Source organism: Sus scrofa, chromosome 6 (genome assembly GCF_054392235.1).
Source record: "Sus scrofa isolate SSC_HxYL_T2T_F1_AM1 chromosome 6, Sscrofa_HxYL_maternal_Yorkshire_Landrace_v2.0, whole genome shotgun sequence".
Lineage (NCBI taxonomy): Eukaryota > Metazoa > Chordata > Mammalia > Artiodactyla > Suidae > Sus > Sus scrofa.
The window spans coordinates 87655105-87676338 of record NC_139388.1 but is presented as its reverse complement, the minus strand read 5'-3'; the positions used below and the strand labels follow the sequence as shown (position 1 = coordinate 87676338).

At 54.1% G+C, this 21234-nt stretch overlaps 1 protein-coding gene across 3 annotated transcripts in view; it reads right to left on the bottom strand.

The window, feature by feature from the left end:
• MAN1C1 (mannosidase alpha class 1C member 1) overlaps positions 1–21234 on the bottom strand; it is a 138950-nt gene that overhangs the window by 6610 nt on the left and 111106 nt on the right. For all 3 annotated transcript variants that reach the window (XM_084963387.1, XM_084963386.1, XM_084963388.1), the window contains 4 exons: positions 20189–20283; positions 13694–13826; positions 10199–10292; positions 5238–5353 (listed from right to left, as the gene is read on the bottom strand). In XM_084963387.1, coding sequence (XP_084819513.1) covers positions 5238–5353; positions 10199–10292; positions 13694–13826; positions 20189–20283 — 438 coding nt within the window. The remainder of the gene's footprint in view (positions 1–5237; positions 5354–10198; positions 10293–13693; positions 13827–20188; positions 20284–21234) is intronic.

The window sequence follows — 21234 nt, the reverse complement described above, 5'->3', positions numbered from 1 at the left end:
GCAAAGGGTCTGTATATTTGATCAGATTCTCATAAAGGACCAGCAGAAAATAAGAGCTGCCCTGTGCAGGCCGGTATCACATGCTTCCACTTTTGACACCCACAGCAAACCAGGCACATGGGCTATAGGACTCCCTACAGACACAGGGGTCGAGTGACTGGTCCCAGGTCACCCACCACACCAGGATCAAGACAGGGACCCCCGGCTAGCCAAGCATGGCTCCTTCCACTGACCAACAGCTGATCCTTTTGGTGGCCAGGGGCCTTGAGAGCCCTTCCCTGCTCCCATAAGACTAATGCTGATGGGCTGGACTCCTGGGATGTGGGGTGTAGGTGTCAGGCCACCAGTGCATCCCCTCTACTCCCTGTCGTTACTCCCTGGGTCTCCTAGAGACTGAGGCGATAGTGGCTGCCACCCACACAGCTATAAGGCTGGACTCAATGGGCTGGTGGGTCCTGGTCCAGGACGGAGCCTCAGGGGCCCTGGCCGGACCTCTGCCTCCACTCTTGCCCTCCGATCTGTTCTCCAAGGAGGGGTGAGGGGTGCCCCTACACTCTGTGGCCAGCGAACCAGACTGCATCTTGTGCCTGTCTACCGTCCTCCCCTGGTCTCCTAGGGGCGGCAGACAAAAGTCCAGCATGGCCTTCCAGACTCCCTCATCTATACCCTGGGATTTAACCACGGACATGGTCCCTGGGCGCAGACGCCAGTTCCAACCCCATCTCCACCGGTTCCAAGCTGTGTGACATTGGGCAGGTTTTACGTTCTCTCTGTACCTCAATTTCCTCATGTATAAAAGAGGGAGAAGAACATGAGCCCCTCCTAGGGCCGTGAGGATGAAATGGCATGTGTCTGCAGAGCTTGGCCTGTTTCTTGGCACTGAGCCGCAGGAAAGGCTGGCACAGCCATTCCTCTCCAGCCCACCCTCCTCCTCCCGTCCTGCCCCCACCACGCTGGTCCTTTTCACTCATGCGGCCCCTCCCCAGTGAATATTTTGAGCTGAGTGCCTGTTGGTGCCAGTGCTGCACTCCGTGCAAGGGATACGGCCCTGAAGAGGGGCCTGGACCCGGCCTCAGGGAGCTCACCCGTGGGCGCGGACTTCCCAACAAAATCACATACTTATGAGAATCATGATTTGTGATCAGCATCTTGAATGAAACAAATGAAGGGGAGGAGATGGACAAAGGTTTGGGGAGAGGGTCCTCCTTTGCAGTGAGGTCCGAGAAGGTCTCTCGCTGGTGACCTCCACGAAGGCCATTTTCTTCCTGCCTCGGGGCTTTGCCGCCACCCCTGCTTTTCCCAAAAACTCCATCTCCAACTGGGCTCCTTCCAGCTCTGCCTTTGGGTCCCTCCAGGATGTCGCTTCCTTGGCCAGAACACCCCAATCTAAGCTACCGTGACTCTGTAACTCTGCTGCCCTGTTTTCTTTCTCCGTGGTGCTGTTCCCATGTGCACATACCTATTTGTATAGGTTTCTGCGGAGTGTCCATCTCTCTCCCACGACTCTGAGTGCCCGGTGACAGCAGAAGCCACCATTACCACCCTCCAGCCAGTGCCTGGCATATGGGAGCAGCTCAAACAACATTTGCTCCTTGATCTGTTTTTTCCTTTTCCTGGGCTCTAAGGCCCAGGCTGGTGGACCCTTGCTGAGTAGCAGATGGGGAAGCTCTGATGATGTGACTGACAGGCCAGGGCACCTGCTCCCATGGGGAGGAGCACTGAGGAGGTCCGGAGGGCTGCCATGTCAGGCCAGGCCCTGGCTTCTGGGCACAGCTGGGTCCTCAGAAGCTGCTCTGCAGGGCTAAGCATGCTGGGGTGGAGAGAGGTGGCAGGGCTAGTCCCAGATGCAGAAAGCACAGAAGCCTGGTTCAGTGACCTGTTGTCAACACACTTGGGAGAGCACACAGACCTCCAGGGAGATCCCGGGAAGCTTTGCCCTGTAGCTGGAAATCTGCACCTTTCAGGCTGTCTCCCATCCGTTATTTCTATTCGGGGTTAACCCCACGTTAAGTAATTGTGGTGAAGAGGAAATGATAGGCCAGTCTCTCTTTGAGAATATAACTGAGACAAACAAATGCAAAGATTAAAAAAAAACCTCCAAAAACCAAGGTTTTCTAAAATCCTAAGCAAAACCACAGACAGTACAGGCTGGCAACTGACTGGTAAAAAGACCAGAAGCATAGCAAGAGACATAGCAAAGACCGTTGGAATCCCAGCTCTGCAATTTGAGAGCTGGGTGACTTTAGGCGAGTTATTTCACTTTTCTGAAGACTCCTTTTCCTCGTCTGTAAAATGGGAATAATAATTCCTGAGATGGTTATGAGGCTACTCAGAGCCTGACTAAGTGCCAGGCACTGACCTCGCTTCCTACATCTCCTGGAGGGCACCTCGTCTCTACACTCCCGAGAGGAGCCTTCAGCAAGCCAGGCTCCTCAGTGATTTGGCAGCTGGTAACTGGAGGCAGGAGCCCCGGATCTAGAGTTGGTGAGTCCGAGTTTGCGCCCTGACTCTGCCCCTTGTTGTTGTGTGACCTTGGGCCTTTATGAACCTCAGTTCCATCACCTGCAGGAAGGGGGCTAAATAAGACCTGCCTGGAGGAGGCTGCAGGGGCAGAAGCTCCTGGTTCCTGTTGTGCCTCCTCCCGTGCTCCCCGGGTGTGCTGAGCCGGCCTGTCTGAATTCCCCACGCCCACCCTAGCTGGTCAATGGTCTAACTTGCACACTGGTGCCCCCGGGGCAGTTTTTAAGGCTGTGGACTGGGCCCCAGCCCGGAGGTTCTGATGTAACCTTGTTGGGGTGCAGCCTGGGCATTGGGAATTTTACGGCTCCCCAGGTGATTTTTAACATGCCAACAAGGTTGACAACCGCCAGAACATTCTTCAAAGTCCCAAACTCGCCAGAGGCCCAGCCTTTACCCAGGGTCAGAGATACTGCAGGCTCTTCATGGGGGAGATCAAATGCAGGAGCAAAGCTGAGTTCTCTCCTGTTCAATCAAGTGCTTCTATAAAACTCCCCGTTTGCTTAAATAATTCATGGCCATTTCTTCCCTTGAAGCCTCCACTACAGGGTGCCCTGAGGGCTGGGAACCAGGCTGCTCGTTAAGTTTGTGTTTACTCTGCAAGGAAGGCAGAAAGGGCAGAAAGGGCCTTTCCAGGCAGCACACCCTGCCGCCCACTAAACCGGAATGCTAATCCTGATAGAAGCTGCAGTTGAAGTTCAGCCACAGAAGTTTTGGGGGTAGATGGGGCTGAGCCAGACTGAGCTGGGACTGGAGTCCCAGAAGCTGCTTCCTGACAGAGGTCTTGGTACTGGGGAGCTGGGCGGGAATAATTCATCACCGAGCCCACAGTTTAAAGGGTGCTTCCTTTAGGGACTATCATTCCTGGCCAGATTCGTGTGATTAGAGTATAGTTAGTTATCACTCATCCATCCAACCAACTGCTCACACTCACCCATCCACCCATATCTAGCCACCCATACACCCATCCCCACCTACCCATCCATCTCTCCATCCACTCACTCATCCACCCACCCATCCATCCATCCATCCATCCACTCACACATCTGTCCATCCATCCTTCCTTTTATCCATCCATCCACCTGCCTAGCTAACCTACTTTCCTTCCTTCCTTCCTCCTCCCTCCCTTCCTTTTATCCATCCTTCCACCCACCAATTCGCCCCATCCAACCTTCCTTCCCTTTTAGCCATCCTTCCAACTACGCATCCACCCATTCATCCCATCTACCCAACTGTCCCTTTGTCTTCCCTTCCCTCCTTTCTTCCTTCCATCCATCCATTTATTTCTTCACAAATCACAAAATAGTGATTTGTATGTATCCTAGGTACCAGGCACTGTTTGGGGAGTGACGTGTACAGGAGTAGACAAGATCCCTGTTCCACACAGCCCAGGAAGGTAGACAATAAGCAAGGAAACAAATACGTACACGTGACCGTTTTAGATGCCGATAAAGGTGAAGACCGCTAATGATAATAAGCCTAAGCTCTGTAAGAGAGAGAGAAGCTGGGGAAGGCTAATTCAGAGGCATTTGAATTGACCAATAAGCAGGACACGGCCATGTAAATGATATTCCAGGTAGAGGGGACAACACGTACAAAAGCCCTGAGGTGGGAATGAGTGTGTCTGAGGAAGGCTGGGGACCAGAGCTCAAGAGCAAACGGGAGTGAAGGGTGACTGGCAGGCCCAGATCGGGGACCGTGGGCAAAGGTGAGGAGTCTGGTGTAATCCGAGGGCCAAGGGAGCCACCAGGGGAGGGACGTGCATTGGCAGCTCCTCTGGCTGCTATGGAAGAAGTGACTTAGAGGGAGGGTGGTGGGGGTGGGGTAGAGCAAGGAGTCCAGTTTAGGGGACATAAGGCAGTGGTGACAGAGTAGATCCAAACTGCTCAATGTCCTTTATGAGAAAACTGAGGCCGGAGCCTGCTCAGTGCCCTTCCCTTGGTTGGGCTTAAAGGTATCTATCAACAGACTGATGGGATTCCATAACCCCCTTCCCAACAGCCCAGGCTGCCCGACTTCTCCACCCTACAGTCTCTGCCTCTTTGGAGGGCCTCACCTCCCCATCTGCCCCACACCCCGTAGATAGACCAGGGGTGCTGAGGGACAGTGGGGAGCACCCGGGGGGCAGGCTTAGGCACCCTGGCTCTAGTGCCAGCTCTGCCAGTTCTGCACCGTGTGGCTTTGAGCAAATGCCTTCCCCTCTCTGTGCTTTGGTTTCCATCCACATAAAGAGGAGCAGAACTGGATGCTCCACTGAGGGAAGCCCCTCCCAGCTTGGATGTGCTTAATTATGTCACCTTAGGTGCAGCAGGAGGATGGCTGAGGGTCTTGCTTTGGCAGCCTCACTTGGGGGCTCCCAGCCTACCGTCTGGCTGTGTTCTGGGCCTGGACACATTAACTGAAGCACAGACCCCATGGTTTCTGAATCGGACTGTCTGCCACGTCCTGTGAGACCTCGGACAAATGGCTTCACCTCCTGGAGCTCGGTTTTGGATTTGACACTCACAGGGCCCTAATTTCAAGGTGTTTGAGAAGAGTCGCAAGACAGGGTTGCAAAGCGACAGGCTGTGGAGGGGACTGTCTTGTTCCTCTGGCTAGCTCATCGTGGAGTGGGGGACAGTGTGGGGTGGGGTGGGGAGCAAGCCCCAGCTCTCAGGCACCCACGCGGGAGCTGGCGGCACGTGACCGACCGCCCGCAAGGAGTCAGGACCCCGTCTTACCTCCAAGGCTTCGTAGTACATGTCTTTAGCCTCCATATCAGTCTTGGCCGACATCAGCCAGGATTTGATCAAATATTCATAAAAACTGTCCCCGAGTCCTCCAACCGAGACATGGTCTGCCAGGGGAGAAAGGACAGGGACGTTATCTTTGCGAGGCCACCGGAGGAACTGACTGGGCGCGGCTTGTCCCCAAGCCTGAGCCTGCGTAGGGAGCGAGCCCTTAATCCGCATCCTCCCAGCCCCCCAGGGAAGAGGGGCCGAGGGAAGGCACAGCCTGAGACCAGGGGAAACCAGGGCAGCCTGAGCACCATTGTCCTGCCCAGAAATGCAGGGGCTCATCCAGCTGCTATAAATCATGTCTCTTTAGCAGGCTGAGAATGGCTGGGCCCCTGGTTATTCACTGTAAATGAGTTGCATTTCTTTAAAAAGATAATCTGGTGGCAGGGAGTTCAGAAATTTTTATTACCAGGTGACAAACATGGTAATTAATGCTGGGCAGGTTCATAAAAGGCCACGGAAAGCAGGAAAGAGAGGCTTAATTTAGCTGGCCAGAGCACAGAGCCGTTTTGGAAAAGCAGAGTTTAAATTTAGCAAATTGGGATGAATGGAGTTCAAAGGCGCAAGGGGGAGGGAAAACGGGGTTTGAAGACCCCCTCTGTCTGTCCTGATGGAGCAGGACCTCCGGGTGTGGCTGGACCAGGAGGTGACCCCACTTGGGGCTGACCCAGGACAGCAAGAATCGACAGAGGTGCCCTTCATCACAGATGCAAGACACAGAAACACTTCACTCGGGGGGCTCTAACGATTAACAGGGAGACGTCAAGTTGTTTCATGGATACAACGGAGAGCGAAGGGCAGTTCCTTGTTCAGCAGGAACAGAGACGAAGGGAAGGGGGTGGGTTAAGGCAGGATCAGGGGATGGGACCAGGACTGTCAGCTCCTCTGGAGAAAGAGGGGGATGAAGAGAAGGGAGAGGGGAAACGTGTAGAGAATAGGGCAGCAGCTACCCTTTATTGAGGGTCTCCTGCAGGCCAGGAGCTTTGTTATATTATTTATAACAATCTTCCCAAGAACACTGTAAGGTTCATAAGCACTATGAACCCCATTTCCCAGGTGGAAAAACTGACAATGAGCCTAAATAGCCAAAGCCACCAAACCAGTAGAACTTTCACTTTCTGCAGCTCTACACAGACAACCAGAGAATGAAATCAAAGGTACAGAGTGAAAAAAGGGACGAGTGTGAAGAGAGAGGGACAGAACGTCAGAGGGGAAAGACAGATGGGAAGCAGGAAAGGGGGCCGACAGGAGGCCCCCCGCAGTCAAGCAGCCCTTCCGGCTGGCCCTCTTCTTGAACAAATCCTGGCTCAGCAAGGGTTTAGGACCTGAACAAGCCAGAAGCACTTGCAAAAATGGGAACAGACCAGATAAAACCTGAGGCTTGGGGAGGGCTGGGAGAGGGTCAGGGTGGGCTGGACTTGGTTACATGAAGAGAAGAGACAGACCCAGCACAGCATGCCCCTCGCCCTGGTTCCCGGAGGGGAGGACACAGCTGGGCAAGCAGAGCATGTGGATGGTGTGTCAACGGCTGGGGCAGGAGATCTGTGCAGAGCAAGGGTGGGGGACGCTGGGAGTCAGACCGGCTCAGCATCCATGAGGGTCCCTGGCTTATGGCACCTGGCCAGGGGCACAGTCACCTCCACACTCATCCCCTGGGCCTGCCTCGTCCCTGTTTCTCCATCATCCCAAACACTGCTAGCCCCCTCCTCCCCCACTCTGTCCCACCGGTGACGACCCCGCTGCCAGGAATACCTGTCCCCACCTGGCATGGTTAACACCTCCGCACCGCTTCCCCTCAGCTCAGAAAGGCTCTCCTCTGTGTTCCCATTACACTGAGGTCCCCACAGGGTGACCAGGAGGAGTGAGTGTAATAAGGCACCCTCTGGCCCAGCGCCCTCCTGTGGGAAGTGCTTAGTGGCAGCTGCCCCACCAGGGCTGTGTGGCAGCCTTGCCCTCCGCTGCTCCCAGGACTGTGTCATCAGTACCTCTGCCTTCCCCATAGGCTGTGGGCTGTTTGGGGAGGGACCATGTGTGATTCACATCTGTGCCCAATACCTGTGTGGCACCCAGCAGATGCCCAGTAAGTCCTGAATGAGTAAAAGGAAGGTGGGGTGGGGTTGGGCTGTGCTGGGAAGGGCCTTGGCTTCATCACGTGATTGCAGATCCTGTGAGTGACCGGGTGGAGGGCTTCGCCTAGTGAGTGTGTGCAGGGGAGGGGAGCCAGGTCAGCAGGAGTTGGAGACCTGACACCTTCTTGGGGATACGTGTACGGTCCCCCGGGGCCTCGGCTGAAGCGCCCAGTTCTCATCTCTGGAGGTGTCACTGCTTTGTAGCCATGTGTCTTCCCCAGCACCGAGGGGCGCATGGGGAGAAGCACAGGCCAGGGAGTCAGAGGCATGGATTCACCATTAGCTCAGGGCAAACCAGTGTCCCCTGGGCCTCAGTCTCCTGATCCGTAACATGCAAAAGGGAGTAGAGTTGGTGGGCGGGAGCCCGAGAGCTTCCTGACCATGTCAACAGTGCTGCCATCACACTTGGCAGCGGGAGGAGGCTCCCCTACACTCGGGGAACCTGCTGGCAGGAAAGCAGCATGAAGCTGGGGGAGGCAGCTAAGCTGGAGCTGACACTCCGGCACCCCCAGGGGACAATGTGGACTCACCACTTCCCTCCCACTGAGGATGTGCGGGATTCAGGCAACAGACAATGAGGATAAGCCACTCCGGCAGCCGAGCCAAAGGGCTGGCAGCTCTTCAAGCTCTCAGCGGTTCCGCTAGGGTCAGTCTTAGCGGTGCTTGCTGCCGGCAGACTTCTGGCTGTGAAGTTCTGGTGGCAGAAGGGTCTTAGCCTCCCGTGTGACCCTGAAGTTCAGCTCCCAGGGGGCATGGGGAGCAGCCAGAGCAGAGGTCTGCGGCTGGGATCCCCACTGGCCCTTTGCCTTCTCAGCTACCATGTCTGTGGTTGCAAATGGGCTGCACAGAGGGTTCGAGGGGAGAAGGGAATGGGAACTCAAGTTTACGCAAGCTGGAAATGTTATTGTCTGCTGGAAAAACACACACTCACCAGAAGAAAACCACAGAAAACCAGAGATGACCCCGGGCTCCAAGCCTGGAGAAGAGGAAGGCAGGCACCCAGATGAGCAGGGCTTTCTTTATAACCTTCCCTCTGCGATTCAGCAGGCCTTGGATTCATATTTTATTAACATGAAACAATTTTCCATATGTGACTGACTCTGCCCAGCCCTGCAATCTGGGGGCAGCCTGAAAAGAAAATTACGCTTCTCAGTGACGTGGGGGGCGCTCCCCTGTAATTTGCTGAGGTAGCTGTTCAGGCTGGGGAGCCACGCCCCTCTCCTTCTTTTTATGGGTTTTGCTGCATTGTCCTGGAGCAGCTGAGGCCCGTAGCTGCATAGTTTATTTCTTTATCCAGTCAGGCCGTACAATTAAAGGCAGTAACAGTTATTGAACTGTCTCGTCCTGTGGCTATAATCTGTAATTCAAACCTTCATTTTCTCCCCGCATTTTTGGATCTGGCAGTGTGTTTTGCTTAACAATCCTTTGCATTTTCTATAAGCGGTTTTTGCAGGAGCTTCCTTGGGAGTGAGGTCATTACTAAGGAAAATTCCTGGGTCGAATTTTCTGGGCCTCCTGGACCTGTGGGTCATAGAGGCTCTGGGCTGGAAGGATAGGCCTCTGCAGTTTCCTCACTGTATCCCTGCTGGCAGGCCAGCTGACCCTCCAAGCATACTTTAGTCATGGGAGCGTCTTACCTTTGGGAACAGACCTTGTCATCTTTGTAAGATGAACTGATATGTTTCCTGCCACTTCTGACCATTATCCCACAGCCCCCACCCCGGACGGTACACAAAGAACAGAACTCTTCTCCCTCCAGCTCTTCTCCCATTTGGCAAAAGAGGAAACTGAGTTTTGAAGAGATAAAGTGAATTTCTCCCAGCCACGCAGTCATGAGATTCAGGTCCACTTTGTCCCCGAGCCCTTGCTGATGCCATAACAACTGGGGTTAGAGGCAGGGAAAAGGAGAGGGATCCTTGTGCAGGTAGAGGCAGTGGAGACGAGGACTCTGGGCAAGTCTCGGGGCAAAGCTCACGGAACCTGCTGCCACCAATTCACGCTGACTGTGACCACACAAGCAGGGCCTTGGGCAGGAGGGCAAGGCAGAGCTGGGCTTCTCAACAGGGGTGCAATACCAGGGGCTGAGAGACTTTCCAACACTCTCCCACCTGAGGGTCCTCCAAACCTCACGCTGTTCCAGTGGGTGGAGCTGGGGCTCCACAGGTGACTCACAACTGTCTGCTTGAAAACAAAGCCTCCAAGCATAGAACAGCAGGAAATCTTGGGACCTATCCTTGCAGGTGTAAGATACCTGTCAAGATCCTTATACTGCTATATAGTTAGGAATCTGTTTAAATGCGGTTTTTTTAGAAATTAAAGTTGGAAGTAGGGAAGCAGATGAAAAGGGCTGGGTGAGGATGCATAGCCTTTCTTGGAGCCACTTTCAGAGGAAACCTCTAGCTGGGGCACTCTTGCAAGTTTGAGGAATGATGCAGGAGGCTTCGGTGGGCACCGTGAGAGACCCAAGGCTGTAGCCTTGATGGGAGGCTGGGACAGCTAGTGTGCATGGGGCGGGGGGGGCGGGGGGGCGGGTGCACAGGGCGGGGCAGGGGATGGCAGCCTTCACATATGTCACAACAGCACCGGTAACAGTAATGACTGCTCCCCACGGGGCCTGGCAGGCGAGGGGTTCCCAGGAGCCCTGAGCCCATGCCTTGCTGGTAGGGGGCTCTGATAAACACACTGCTCCGCACTCAGCCCATATGCCTCACCCAGCAGGGCCAGGAAGCTGGGCAGGGAGTGGATGAAGGAGGGGCAGCAGCGCCCCGTACTCACGTTGCATCCAGTTCCCGCTGACAGGGCTGAGGAAGTTGGGGTAGAGGCCGAAGGGCTTGTCAAGATCCTTAAGGACCTTTCGGATGTTCCTGACCTGCCGAGAGACGGACACCAGGCACATCTTCACTTTTCCCGAGAAGCCAGCCGGCTCCCAGCCCACTAAGCGCCGGGGTGGCGGGTTTGGGGTCAGAGAGGAAACCACTCTGATGAGACAGAAGGGGAGGGCCGTGAAACCGCCAGCCGGTTCCGGTGTCAGACAGCCCTGCCCTTGTGCTCAGTGCGGGTGAGGCAGGACGTGGCCACAGTGGGGCCTGACCCCCCCACCCCTGCGCTGACCCCTCTGCCTGGGGCCCTGCAGGTTCCTTCCCCCACCTCACCCCTTCCTCACTGCCTGCCGCTTTGGGGGATGGGTCTTTTTAGGAGGGGGTTCGTGGAGTTCCCATCGTGGCTCAGTGGTTGATGAATCCGACTAGGGACCATGAAGTTGCGGGTTCGATCCCTAGCCTTGCTCAGTGGGTTAAGGATCCAGCGTTGCCGTGAGCTGTGGTGTAGGTCGCAGATGCAGCTCGGATCCTGTGTTGCTGTGGCTCTGGTGTAGGCTGACGGCTATAGCTCCGATTCGACCCCTAGCCTGGGAACCTCCATATGCCGTGGGAGTGGCCCAAGAAATGGCAAAAAAGAGACAACAAAACAAACAAAACAAAAACAAAAAGAACAACAAAAAAAGGAGGGGGTTCGTATAAGTGATAGCAACTCACTCATAAGTGCTAAATAGCACTTCCTTGTTAATAGGTCAGAAATGGTTAAATCCTGGCAACTTCATAGGGTTCGGCCTGGTAATAGGCTACTTTGTCTGACCGTACAGGAACGGTTCCAGAGGGGAGGCCTGGCTCCTCAGCATCCCGGTGCCCTAACAGGCATCTTGGGGTTTTAATAACAACAACTACAACAGCTGCTAACATTGCTCAGCTGCCCTGAGCCAGACTCATTAGACACAGTATCTGCAACCCTCATAGCAACCTATACAGTATTATTATCTTATAATCACAGACAAGAAACCCGGATCTGAGACGTTCAGTCCCTTGCCCGTGGTCACGGGGTTTGTAAGTGGCAGAGCCAAAATGTGAGGCACACGGAGCAGCCGTGGGTCCAACTCGGATCAGGGCAGGGACCGTGCAGCAATGTGTAGCCAAGCCCACCCCTGCTGGGCCAGGAGGCTGGAACCACCACCTTCGAGGCTATGACGGGTGAAGAGCAGGATTCAGGACCTGCTGTCTGGCAGTACATGAAATCCTCCCAGTACAGACTCCACAGCACAGAAAGGCCCCGGGGCCTGAGCTGCAGTCTGCTCACAGATTTATCTACAAGGCCAGGAGCAGAGAAAGCAGCCCTTTTAGCTGTCAGACCTTTCTGTCCAGGGGACGGCCCTTCTCTTCGCCACACAGATCTCATATCCATTTATGTTAACGGAGCCCATTATGGGGACAGGAATGCGCTTGTACCTGAGTTGTTCTCCACTGTCCTGGTGGCGAGCAGTGAAGCAGGCTAAATTAGCTCCCCCTGAGGGTGCGGCTGCTTCTAGAATTTGGGCCAATTTGTTGACTGCCAGTAATCACCTCTGTGGGAGGCATGACTGGGGGATAAAAGTAGCTGGAGGATATAAATGGAGAGAGAGACAGAAACCCAGAGAGGTGGCTGGACTCTTGAGAAAAAACCTGAAGCCTGCTGTACAGATCTGGTCTTAAAAGAATGGGGGCTTCAGAGCCAGAAAGTCTTGGGTTTGAGTCTCGGCTTTATCACTTATGAGCTGGATGACCAGGACAAGGGGTTTAACCTCTGTGAGTCTCAGTTTCCTCCTCTGCTAAATGGGGATCACAGAAGACACACCTCATAGGGCTGGTGGGAAACTCAGAGCTACTGCATGGTGCGCAGCACAGAGTAGGTGCTCAGGCAGTGGCATCTCCAGGCTAGCCTGGGCCTGGGGTGAGCTCCTGGTCTCACTCCACTTGGAGCCGGCCGTGAGGGGCCTGGCTCCAGAGCAATGGAAATGGGGAGGCTGGGGGTGGGGAAAAGGACCCGAAAATAAGACCCATCTGAAGTGGGAGTGAATTTCTTCCATGAGCTCTAAAGGCGGGGGCGTCCCTTGGAGGCAGAGGCCTTTCAACCTAAGAAAAAGCTTCCGAAGGGAGAACCGACAACATGAGGGCCATGGGCACCAAAGGGCAGAGGAAGGGATCAGGGGGTTGAAAAGCTTCTGGAGCTTCTCAAGAAGGCTTTGGGTGGATTCCCACTCTGAGTAAGCAGTGGTCCTACACCTGGCATCAAAAAGCCCATGGGTCCTACTGTATAGCTCAGGGAACTATACTCAGTCTTTTGGGATAGATCATGATGGAAGATAATATAAGACAGAGAATATATATATATATATATATATATATACATATATACACACACACACATATGACTGATCACTTTGCTGTACAGCAGAAATTGGCACAACATTGTAAATCAACTATACTTTAATAAAAAAAGCACATGGGTGCTTATTTAAATGCAGATTCCTGTGCCTGGAGTGACAGTCAGAAAGCTGCTTCTTCACTGGGGTGCGAGGTGATACCTGAGGCTGGTTGGCTGACACCAGACTGGGAGCCACTGGTGGAGGCGTGAATCTAGGATCTCCCAGCTCCCCGGCATTCAAAGAGACTAACACTCGGGAAGGAGATGGCTTTGGGAGTGGGGGCCTCCTTCTGGGAGGGCAGAGCTTCATCTCTCTAGAAGCTGGGGACTCGGGAGGGGACCAGCGCCATCTGAAGGGGCTGTGTGTACACTTCCCTTCTTTGGGTTCAGGGTTGGACCTACAGAGACACTTCCAGACAGAGGGACTGCCAAGGGCTGTGACACTGAGGGCCTGCTCCTTCTGGAGGGCTTCACAGGGGGCAGGATGGGCAGCTGTCGGGATGGACAGAGGCCTGGATGTTAGCTCAGCCAGCCCGGCAGCAGTGAGAAGGAACAGACGTGAGCCTCCGCTGTGGAGTGAAATCGCTTTGCCATCCTGCTGAACAGCATGAGCTAGACGGGCATCTGGAAGGGAAAGGCAGGCAGGTCTCACATGAAGAAGTTAAACGTCTCTGGAAAGGGGACTTTTGTGCCGGGTGGCCAATTCCTGCCAATGCAAGCTGGTGCCTAGCTTGCCGTGGTTGCACTTTCTCCAGATTTCAGACGTGTGTGGTTTCCACTGAGCTCACACATACCAGGGAAAACCATCTCGCTGGCAGCTGTGTCTCTTCCCTGCCCTCTGCAAATGCCGGGTCCTCGCTGCACTCACCTTCCCTGCCGCCTGGCACCGCATACCAGCCAGGCAACTATGTGCTACACAGGCTGTGGCTGGTGGGCTTCAGCAGCAAGACCTCCACTGGCCCAGACCCCTCTCCCTGCCACAGGCTCACCCCCTGCTGCTCTCCGTGGGGAGAAGAGGAAGCAGGGGAGAAGACTTGCCTTTTCTGCGAAGACCTGGTTGCCAGAGAGCTCGGTGAGGTGTAGGAACTCCAAGTGCAGGGATCCAAATTCCGCCAGGATGCTGCTGCTCCCTGCCATGGCCCAGCCCCAGCTCTGGTTGGAACCACGGTTGCTGAAAAGACAGAAGCACCCCTGGTCACCCCCTGGCAGCAGGGCTGGCTCCTCCGCTTCGTGGGGGAGCACCTACTATACGCCAGGCACTGGACCAGGAGCTTCACCATATGATCCCAGTTAATCTTCCCTGGGGTCGGCACCAGCCCCATTTAGCTGATGAGGATACAGAGGCTGGTGAATAACTTGACAAAGGCCAGCTGAACCCAGGCCTGTCTGATGTGCGTTATTCTTTGTTTCTTTGAGCAACTTCGGTAAGATCTTAGCAGAGCTGCCTTGGTGGCCCAGACCTGGCACACATGTGATGCTAAGTTTACAGGTGATATTGATAATGCTGTTAGGGGCCACAAAGACCCGCTCCCCCCAGAATCCTCCATTTCTGCCCACAAGCAAAAGGCAACCAGACGGCTCCCCATCATTGCTGCTGAGCGTGGAGTGTGAATGGCTGAGGTCCGAAGGGGGCAGATGAAGAGCAGGGACCCCTCCTGGCCCTTGTGCTCCCTCCTCGGTCAGCGCTGCCCATGGACACACAACGGTCCCCACCTGGAGCTTCATGGGACCCACACCCGAAGGGTGGGTGGCTCTGCTAAGACCAAACAGCTGGGGCGGCTGGATCCAGGGGAAGCCCAAGGTCAGGAAGGAAGGCAGCAGGGGCTCTCAGAGCAAAGGTCTCCTCACCTGCTAAACATGCACGTCTCACCAATGTAACTTTAGATGGATCACCAGCATGACCCCGTGACCCCCAGGAGAAGGGTATCCACTAACTGCTTCCTTGCAGTGGGTGCTCTCAAGGAGGAAGAATGCGGAGGCAGGGCCCGGGGTAATCCTCCCACCAGCCCCTTTCCCAGATGAGGAAAACAGGCACGAGACGGTGATATAACCACCCCCAAGATCACACAGTGATACGGCTGGGACCCAGGGCTGGTCTGACACCAGAGCGTGTCCCAGCCACCATGTGACCGGCCTCTCCTTTCGTCACGTACTAAGGCAAGGATGCTGCCTTTCCAGGAGCTGTCACTTAAAATCTCCCTGGGTCCTGCAGCCAGGAGGCACAGGTTCAAGGCTGTTAGCAGCAAGGCCTTGGACAAACCATCTCCTCCTGTGCACTTTGATTTCTGCATCCGACAGGCTGGGTAAGGATAATTCGTTCCAGTCTCGGCTCCTAGGGCTTTGTGGGGACTGACTGAGTGCAGAGTGGGGTGGCCTTGACCAAGCCACTTCTTCTCCCTGCCCTCAGTTTCCTCATATGATCATGATGCTCTTTCCTGTGGGACGTTTAGGGCAACCATGCAGACAAGGATCAACTTCCCTCTGTAGGGAGGTCGTGGGGGACGGGGATGGGGGCAGAGCAGGTGGGCTGAGCCCCTATCTGTAGGGGCGCCAAGGTGCATTCAGTCCCTGGGGGACTCAGCCAAGCTCCTCTGCTTCTTGGCTTGGTGGCTCTGGCTCCCCAGGAACTGGCCTCTGTCAACCCCTTCTCCCAGGGACGGACCTAGGAAGGCAGGCGTGTCTAGGAGGTCACAGCTTGCCAGCTGAGTGGCACCGCTTTATTTGGGGTGGGCTGGGGCGCCCCCGAGGCTGCCCTTTTATCTGATGCAATTTCCGGAAAGAAACTCATCAGTCTCCCAGCTTCCAGAAACAGATGGAATCTGTTTAGGATCTTTAAAAGCAGGTGCTCTCAATAAACATACCGGCTTCCTTGGTATCTCCCTGACTTGGGGACGGTGGGGGGAGGGCAGCTGCACAGAGAGGGGAAACTCAGCTCCTGGGGAGTAAATAAAACAGCTTCTAGACTCAGGTACTGGGGCAGGCTGTTCACATCATGCCCTCATTTAAAGCCCATAGGTAAAGCATCATTAATCCCTGAGGAAAGTGAGGTTTCGAAACGGAAGTGAGTCACCTTCGGGAGGTCAGAGCTGGAAGGTGGTAGAGGCAGGATTCAAACTGAGGTCTGCTGGCCTTGGCCTCAGAGGGCACTTCGCTAAGGGGGTCTCCCCTAGATGGCCCCATATCCACCCCGAGGGAAGGGGAAGCTGCCCCTCTCTGCCCCCCTCACCCCCCAGTGGGAGCCGCAGGTACCCACAGAGGGCTTCCTGAATAATTGATGCCTCCTGAAGAGAAATTCAAGGTAAAAAAAAAAGGCCCCAGCCACTCAGCTGTTTTTGGTTCTTCTTTCCCCCCAGGGGCCTCTCCTTCCTCGTCCCTTCCCTGCCCTGCTCACCCTCCCAAGTGGGCCTCCTGTCGTGGAGCGCTGGGCAGAGGCAGACAGTGGGCAGGCCTTCTTTTCACCAGCCTGGCTTCAAACGCTGGCTCCCCCAGTTCCCAGCTCGGGGACCTCAGGCAGGTCAGTGAATTCCTCTAGACCTCAGTTTCCTCATCTGTTACATGATGGTAGCCACACTTTATAGGGCCATCATGAGGTATAGAGTATGCATGTAATGACTGCCATTGTTGCCATTAAATAACTAGGCACATCTAAATGGTGGGTTCCAGACAGTTCTCCAAAGAAGACATACAGATGGCCAAAAAACACATGAAAAGATGTTCAACATCACTCATTATTAGAGAGATGCAAATCAAAACCACTCTGAGGTACCACCTTACACCAGACACAATGGCCATCATCCAAAAGTCTACAAACAATAAGTGCTGAAGTGGGTGTGGAGAAAAAGGAACCCTAGTACACTGTTGGTGGGATTGTAAATTGGTGCAACCACTGTGGAAAACAGTATGGAGATGCCTCGGAAAACTAAACATAGAACTACCATTGGATCCAGCAATCCCATTCCTGGGCATCTATCCAGAGAAAACCACAACTCGCAAAGACACATGTACTCCAATTACCGCACTATTTGCAATAGCCAAGACATGGAAACAACCTAAATGTCCACCGACAGAGGAGGGGATCAAGAAGATGTGGTACATATATATACAATGGAATATTACTCAGCCATTAAAAAGAATGAAATACCAGCATTTTTAGCAACATGGATGGACCTAGACATTATCATGCTAAGTGAAGTCAGCCATATAATGAGACACCAACATCAAATGCTTTCACTGACATGTGGAATTTGAAAAAAGGATAGACGGAACTTCTTTGCAGAACAGATGCTGACTCACAGACATTGAGAAACTTATGGTCTCCAGAGGAGACAGTTTGGGGGGTGGGGGGATGTGCATGGGTTCTGGGATGGAAATCCTGTGAATGATCATTATACAATCACAGATGTGAGAAATTCATCTGAGTAATAAAAAAATAAAAAAATTTAAAATTAAAAAAATAAATGGTGGGTTCTCTGTTAAAGTTCCTGATAGGTGCCCGGAAGCTGTGGTATTTTATTTTACTTTCACATCCCATCTCGGAGGTAGATACCAAGATTCTTATTTCATAGGTTAGGATACTCAGAGAGGGAAGGCACTTTTCCAAGGTCACACAGTAAGTGATAGCACTGACCAAGCTGAAACCAAATCCAAATCCGAGGTATTCTGTGCCCTAAATACATCTGATCTGGGCAGCATCCAGAGACCAGGAGGTCTTCTTATCAGCCCTGAGATGGCTGATGGAAGCTCCCCCTCTGTTTGCTTCCCTGCCTTTAAGCCAGAAAGTGGGCCTGCAGCCTGTGTTCTCTCCCCGGGTGGGAGGGGCTACTCCACAATGCCCTTCCTCAGGCTAGTGGAAGCGTCTTACATGTGTGTACGTGTGCCTCTGTGTGCACACAGGCGTATGGCGTAATCATTAACTCTGGAGTCAGACAGACCTGGATTTTATTTTATTAAAAAATTTAAAAAAAATTTTAGGGCTGCACCTGTGGTATATGGAAGTTTCCAGGCTAGGGGTCCAATTGGAGCTATAGCTGCCGGCCTACACCAAAGCACAGCAACGCAGGATCCGAGCTGCATCTGTGACCTACACCCGGTTCATGGAAATGCCAGATCCTTAACCCACTGATCAAGGCCATGAATTGAACTGGAGTCCTCAGGGATATTAGTCGGGTTCGTTACCACTGAGCCACGACAGGAACTCCCAGACCTGGATTTTAATTCTAACTTTACTTTGCTGCTGCGTGACCTTAGGTAAGTTACCTCACCTCTCTGAGTCTGTTTCTTCACTGTTAAAATGGGGTGCATGGGCTGTTGTGAGGTGAGAAGAGAGAATCCATGTCATCGTGCCTGGGACACAGTGAATATTCAATAAATGTGAGCAATGATGACAATGGGATTGTGTGTGGCAGGAGCATGCACTTATAAACATATCTATGAATCTGTGCACATACACAGAGACGCGGGAGTGTGTGTGACAAAGGTGAGCTTGAGTAGCTGAGCTTCATGATTTGGGTGAGAAGCGGCAGAGAGCACGTGTGTGAGGCTGTGTGTGGGTATGAGAGGGAATGAGGCTGACTTGGCCGCAGAGGCCCTTGGACTGGCCACTGCCCCTCTCCCAGAGTCCAAGGACCCCTGCAGGTCACAGGTCACAGCTGCCTCTGCCTCCCAGGCCTGCCACCAGGTCACGCTCACTGGGGGATGGCTCTACGTAGGGTCCTCATCAGGTGGTTTGGGGACAGGGCCTGGTTACTGGGCCCCGACTGGGGCCCAGGTCAGCACGGCCCATGGCCAGCTCTTCCGTGAGCAGGGGCAGCAGCATGGCCCCAGCTCTGCCACCAGCAGGCCCTCTCTAGAGGGAACACTCAGTACCACGTGTAGGTCCCTGACGTTTTTCCCTCGTGGAAGGGGGAGGCATTTTTAGCAACAGACTCTCTTACCCAGAAAATGAGAGGGAGGTGTTGCCAAGAAATATGCATATACATACATATGTATACAGCACGGGCGGCATGCAAACAGCCTAAAAATAAATGGGCTTCTTAATCAGAAATGTCAGGATCTGTGTACCATCAGGCCCGGGCTCTGAGGGACACCGGTGAGGCAGACAGCCAGGGCTGTGGACCAGAGGGCTGCTTGGTGGCAGGGGTGCCATGCACGGAGGAAGGAGGGCTGCCTGAGCCAAGGCCTTATCCCAACCTGGGGCAGCGAGGCCCCAGAGACTGGACAGCTGGATCTGGGACAGGGGGCCACAAAGACAGGGTGTTTGTGTCTTGGCTCTGAGACGTCTGGCTGTGTTTCTCCAGGATCAGTTTGTGGGAAAGGAATCTGAGCAGAGGTCCCAGTGTCTGGCTCTGAGGAGCCAACCCTGGCACTGAGAAGGGGCTTCGATGGGCCCTGAGGGCCCCCTGCCCACAGAAGGCTTTCTGACCGCAGAGACGGAGGAGAAGAAGCCGAGCAAGAGAGTCCTCTGCTCTCTGCAAGGCCCTAGAGGGTGGGCCCTCCTCAGACGGAGAGGGGCTGGGGGCTCTCCACCAGAGCCCAGGGTGTCCACCTCCCTTGGCTGCTGGGCTATACCCCTGAGATAAGGCAGTGCTTCAGGAGCTGGAGCGGGAAGTCTGGTGTGATGGAGCCAGTCCAGCCTTCCTCCTGGGCCCCAGCTGTAGCAGGGCTGTGAGGATGGCCCCAGGCCCCTGGGTGCCTGGGGATGGGCATAGGCCTTCTACCACATCTCCCGGGTCTGCTCCATGCAGCACAGGGTGGCAGGGGTCCTGTCTGAGGGAGGCCCAGGTGGGCGTGAGGAGCAGAGCTTTTGATCCAGAACAGAATGGGTTAAAACTTGGCTCCACCGTCTGGGAGCTAGAAGACAGGGCAGTGGGTGTCATACAAGTCCCCCCCCCCCAGAGGAGGAGGAGTGAAACCCCTGGCGTAATGCCAGGCACAGAGAGACTGCTCACTAAGTGGCAGGACCAGCAGTCCCCGGAGTCTGTCCATCCTGCACACAGTGCTGTGCTTGTGTGACCTGGGCCAGGGTGTTTTTTCCTTGGAGGCAGAGCATCCGTGGGATTGATGCTCCCAGAAGCCCAGAAGCTCCCAGAAGCTCCCAGATGCTTCCAGGTTATGACACTGGGCTCCTGGGACCCAGCCCTGACGGAAGCCGACAGTGAGGGTCAGCAAACCAGGGTCCCTCTGCCCGGGGTCCCGACCCCCAGCAGCTTTGGGCTCCTGCTCACGGTGGGAGGACTGCTGTGCCTCCTGGCCTGGGATCCTAGCTGGGGGGAGGGAGGGAGGCTGGGGTGCAGCTGCTGGGCTGGGAGTCGTGGTGGTGTTACAGGAGGATCACATGCCAGGAAGATCAGGCCTTGTGTGGCCTGAACCCGAGAATCTGGTTTCATGACGAAGGCCAGCTCAGGCGAGCTTGTGGCTAAGGCTGGTTTTCATGGTGCACTGGCCCCCACCCCTGTGATTCCCATGGGTGGGGGGATCATCCCATCCCTGAGCCTCAGTGGCCACGCACACCTGGGAAACCAGAAGGGGACCTACCTTTTGAAGTTCACCACGCCTTTTGGGATGCCTGTGGGGGTGTCGAAGGCTGGCAGGAGTTTCTCTCCCAGCTTGATGGCTTTTATTCGGAACACCTGCAAAGGGGGGTCAGAGGGCATTGTGAATCCTGGGAGATAAACCCTCCAAGGCACTGACCCCATTGTCGAGGCAAGGATGAAGGTTCGGTGATCACAGGGCAGTGGGTCACGATGGTCAGCACCTGCCGGCCCCGAAGGAAACACATTTCGACAGAGTGTAAAGAGCACTGGCTGGGGAGCTCCAGGCCTTGCTTCCCAACTTGGCTTCTGTGTGCTTCTCAGCAAATTCCTGCTCCACCTGTACGCCCAGGAGAAGGGCCTTTCTCCTTTGACCTTCTGATTCTGGGCAACGTCCCTACTTTTCAGTGGTAAAGGTGAATGACTAAACTGGTGATGTGAGCCATTCGGAGGTCCCAGGGGTCAGGGCCTCTGCCTGATGCTGTGAGCCCCTCAAAATGCTCTTCTGATGCATTCAAAAGCCTCCCTGACCTTTTGGTTCAGCAGGTTCCCTCCTAGGAATTTATTCTAAGGAAATAAATCATCGAGGATGTTGTAAAGACTTAACTTTATGGCTATTTATTTCAGAGTTGTTTATAACAGTAGACAAACTGGAAATACTCTAAATATCAAGCAACAGGGAAGTGGTGAAATTCTTGCTTCTCCATGCACTGGAGACCATGCAGGCACTGAAGGGATATTGGGGAAGGTTATTTCACAGCAAAGAAAGGGTTTATAATCTATGCAGAGAAAATACTTCGAGATAGCATAACTCAACTTTTGTAAAAATTATATACACCTGGATGTGTGAGGAACCGTTGGGAACATGCTGGAATATTAACCATGGTCTCCTTGGACGACGAGGCTCATGGACAATTTTTATTTTCTTCTTTTGGCTTATCTCTATTTTCTGTGCTATTTTATAATACAAGCAATCTCATAATAACCTTATTTACTTCTTAAAAGAGGGGATGCCAGTCCCCAAGCAATCACTCCTGGCAGGACAAGGGT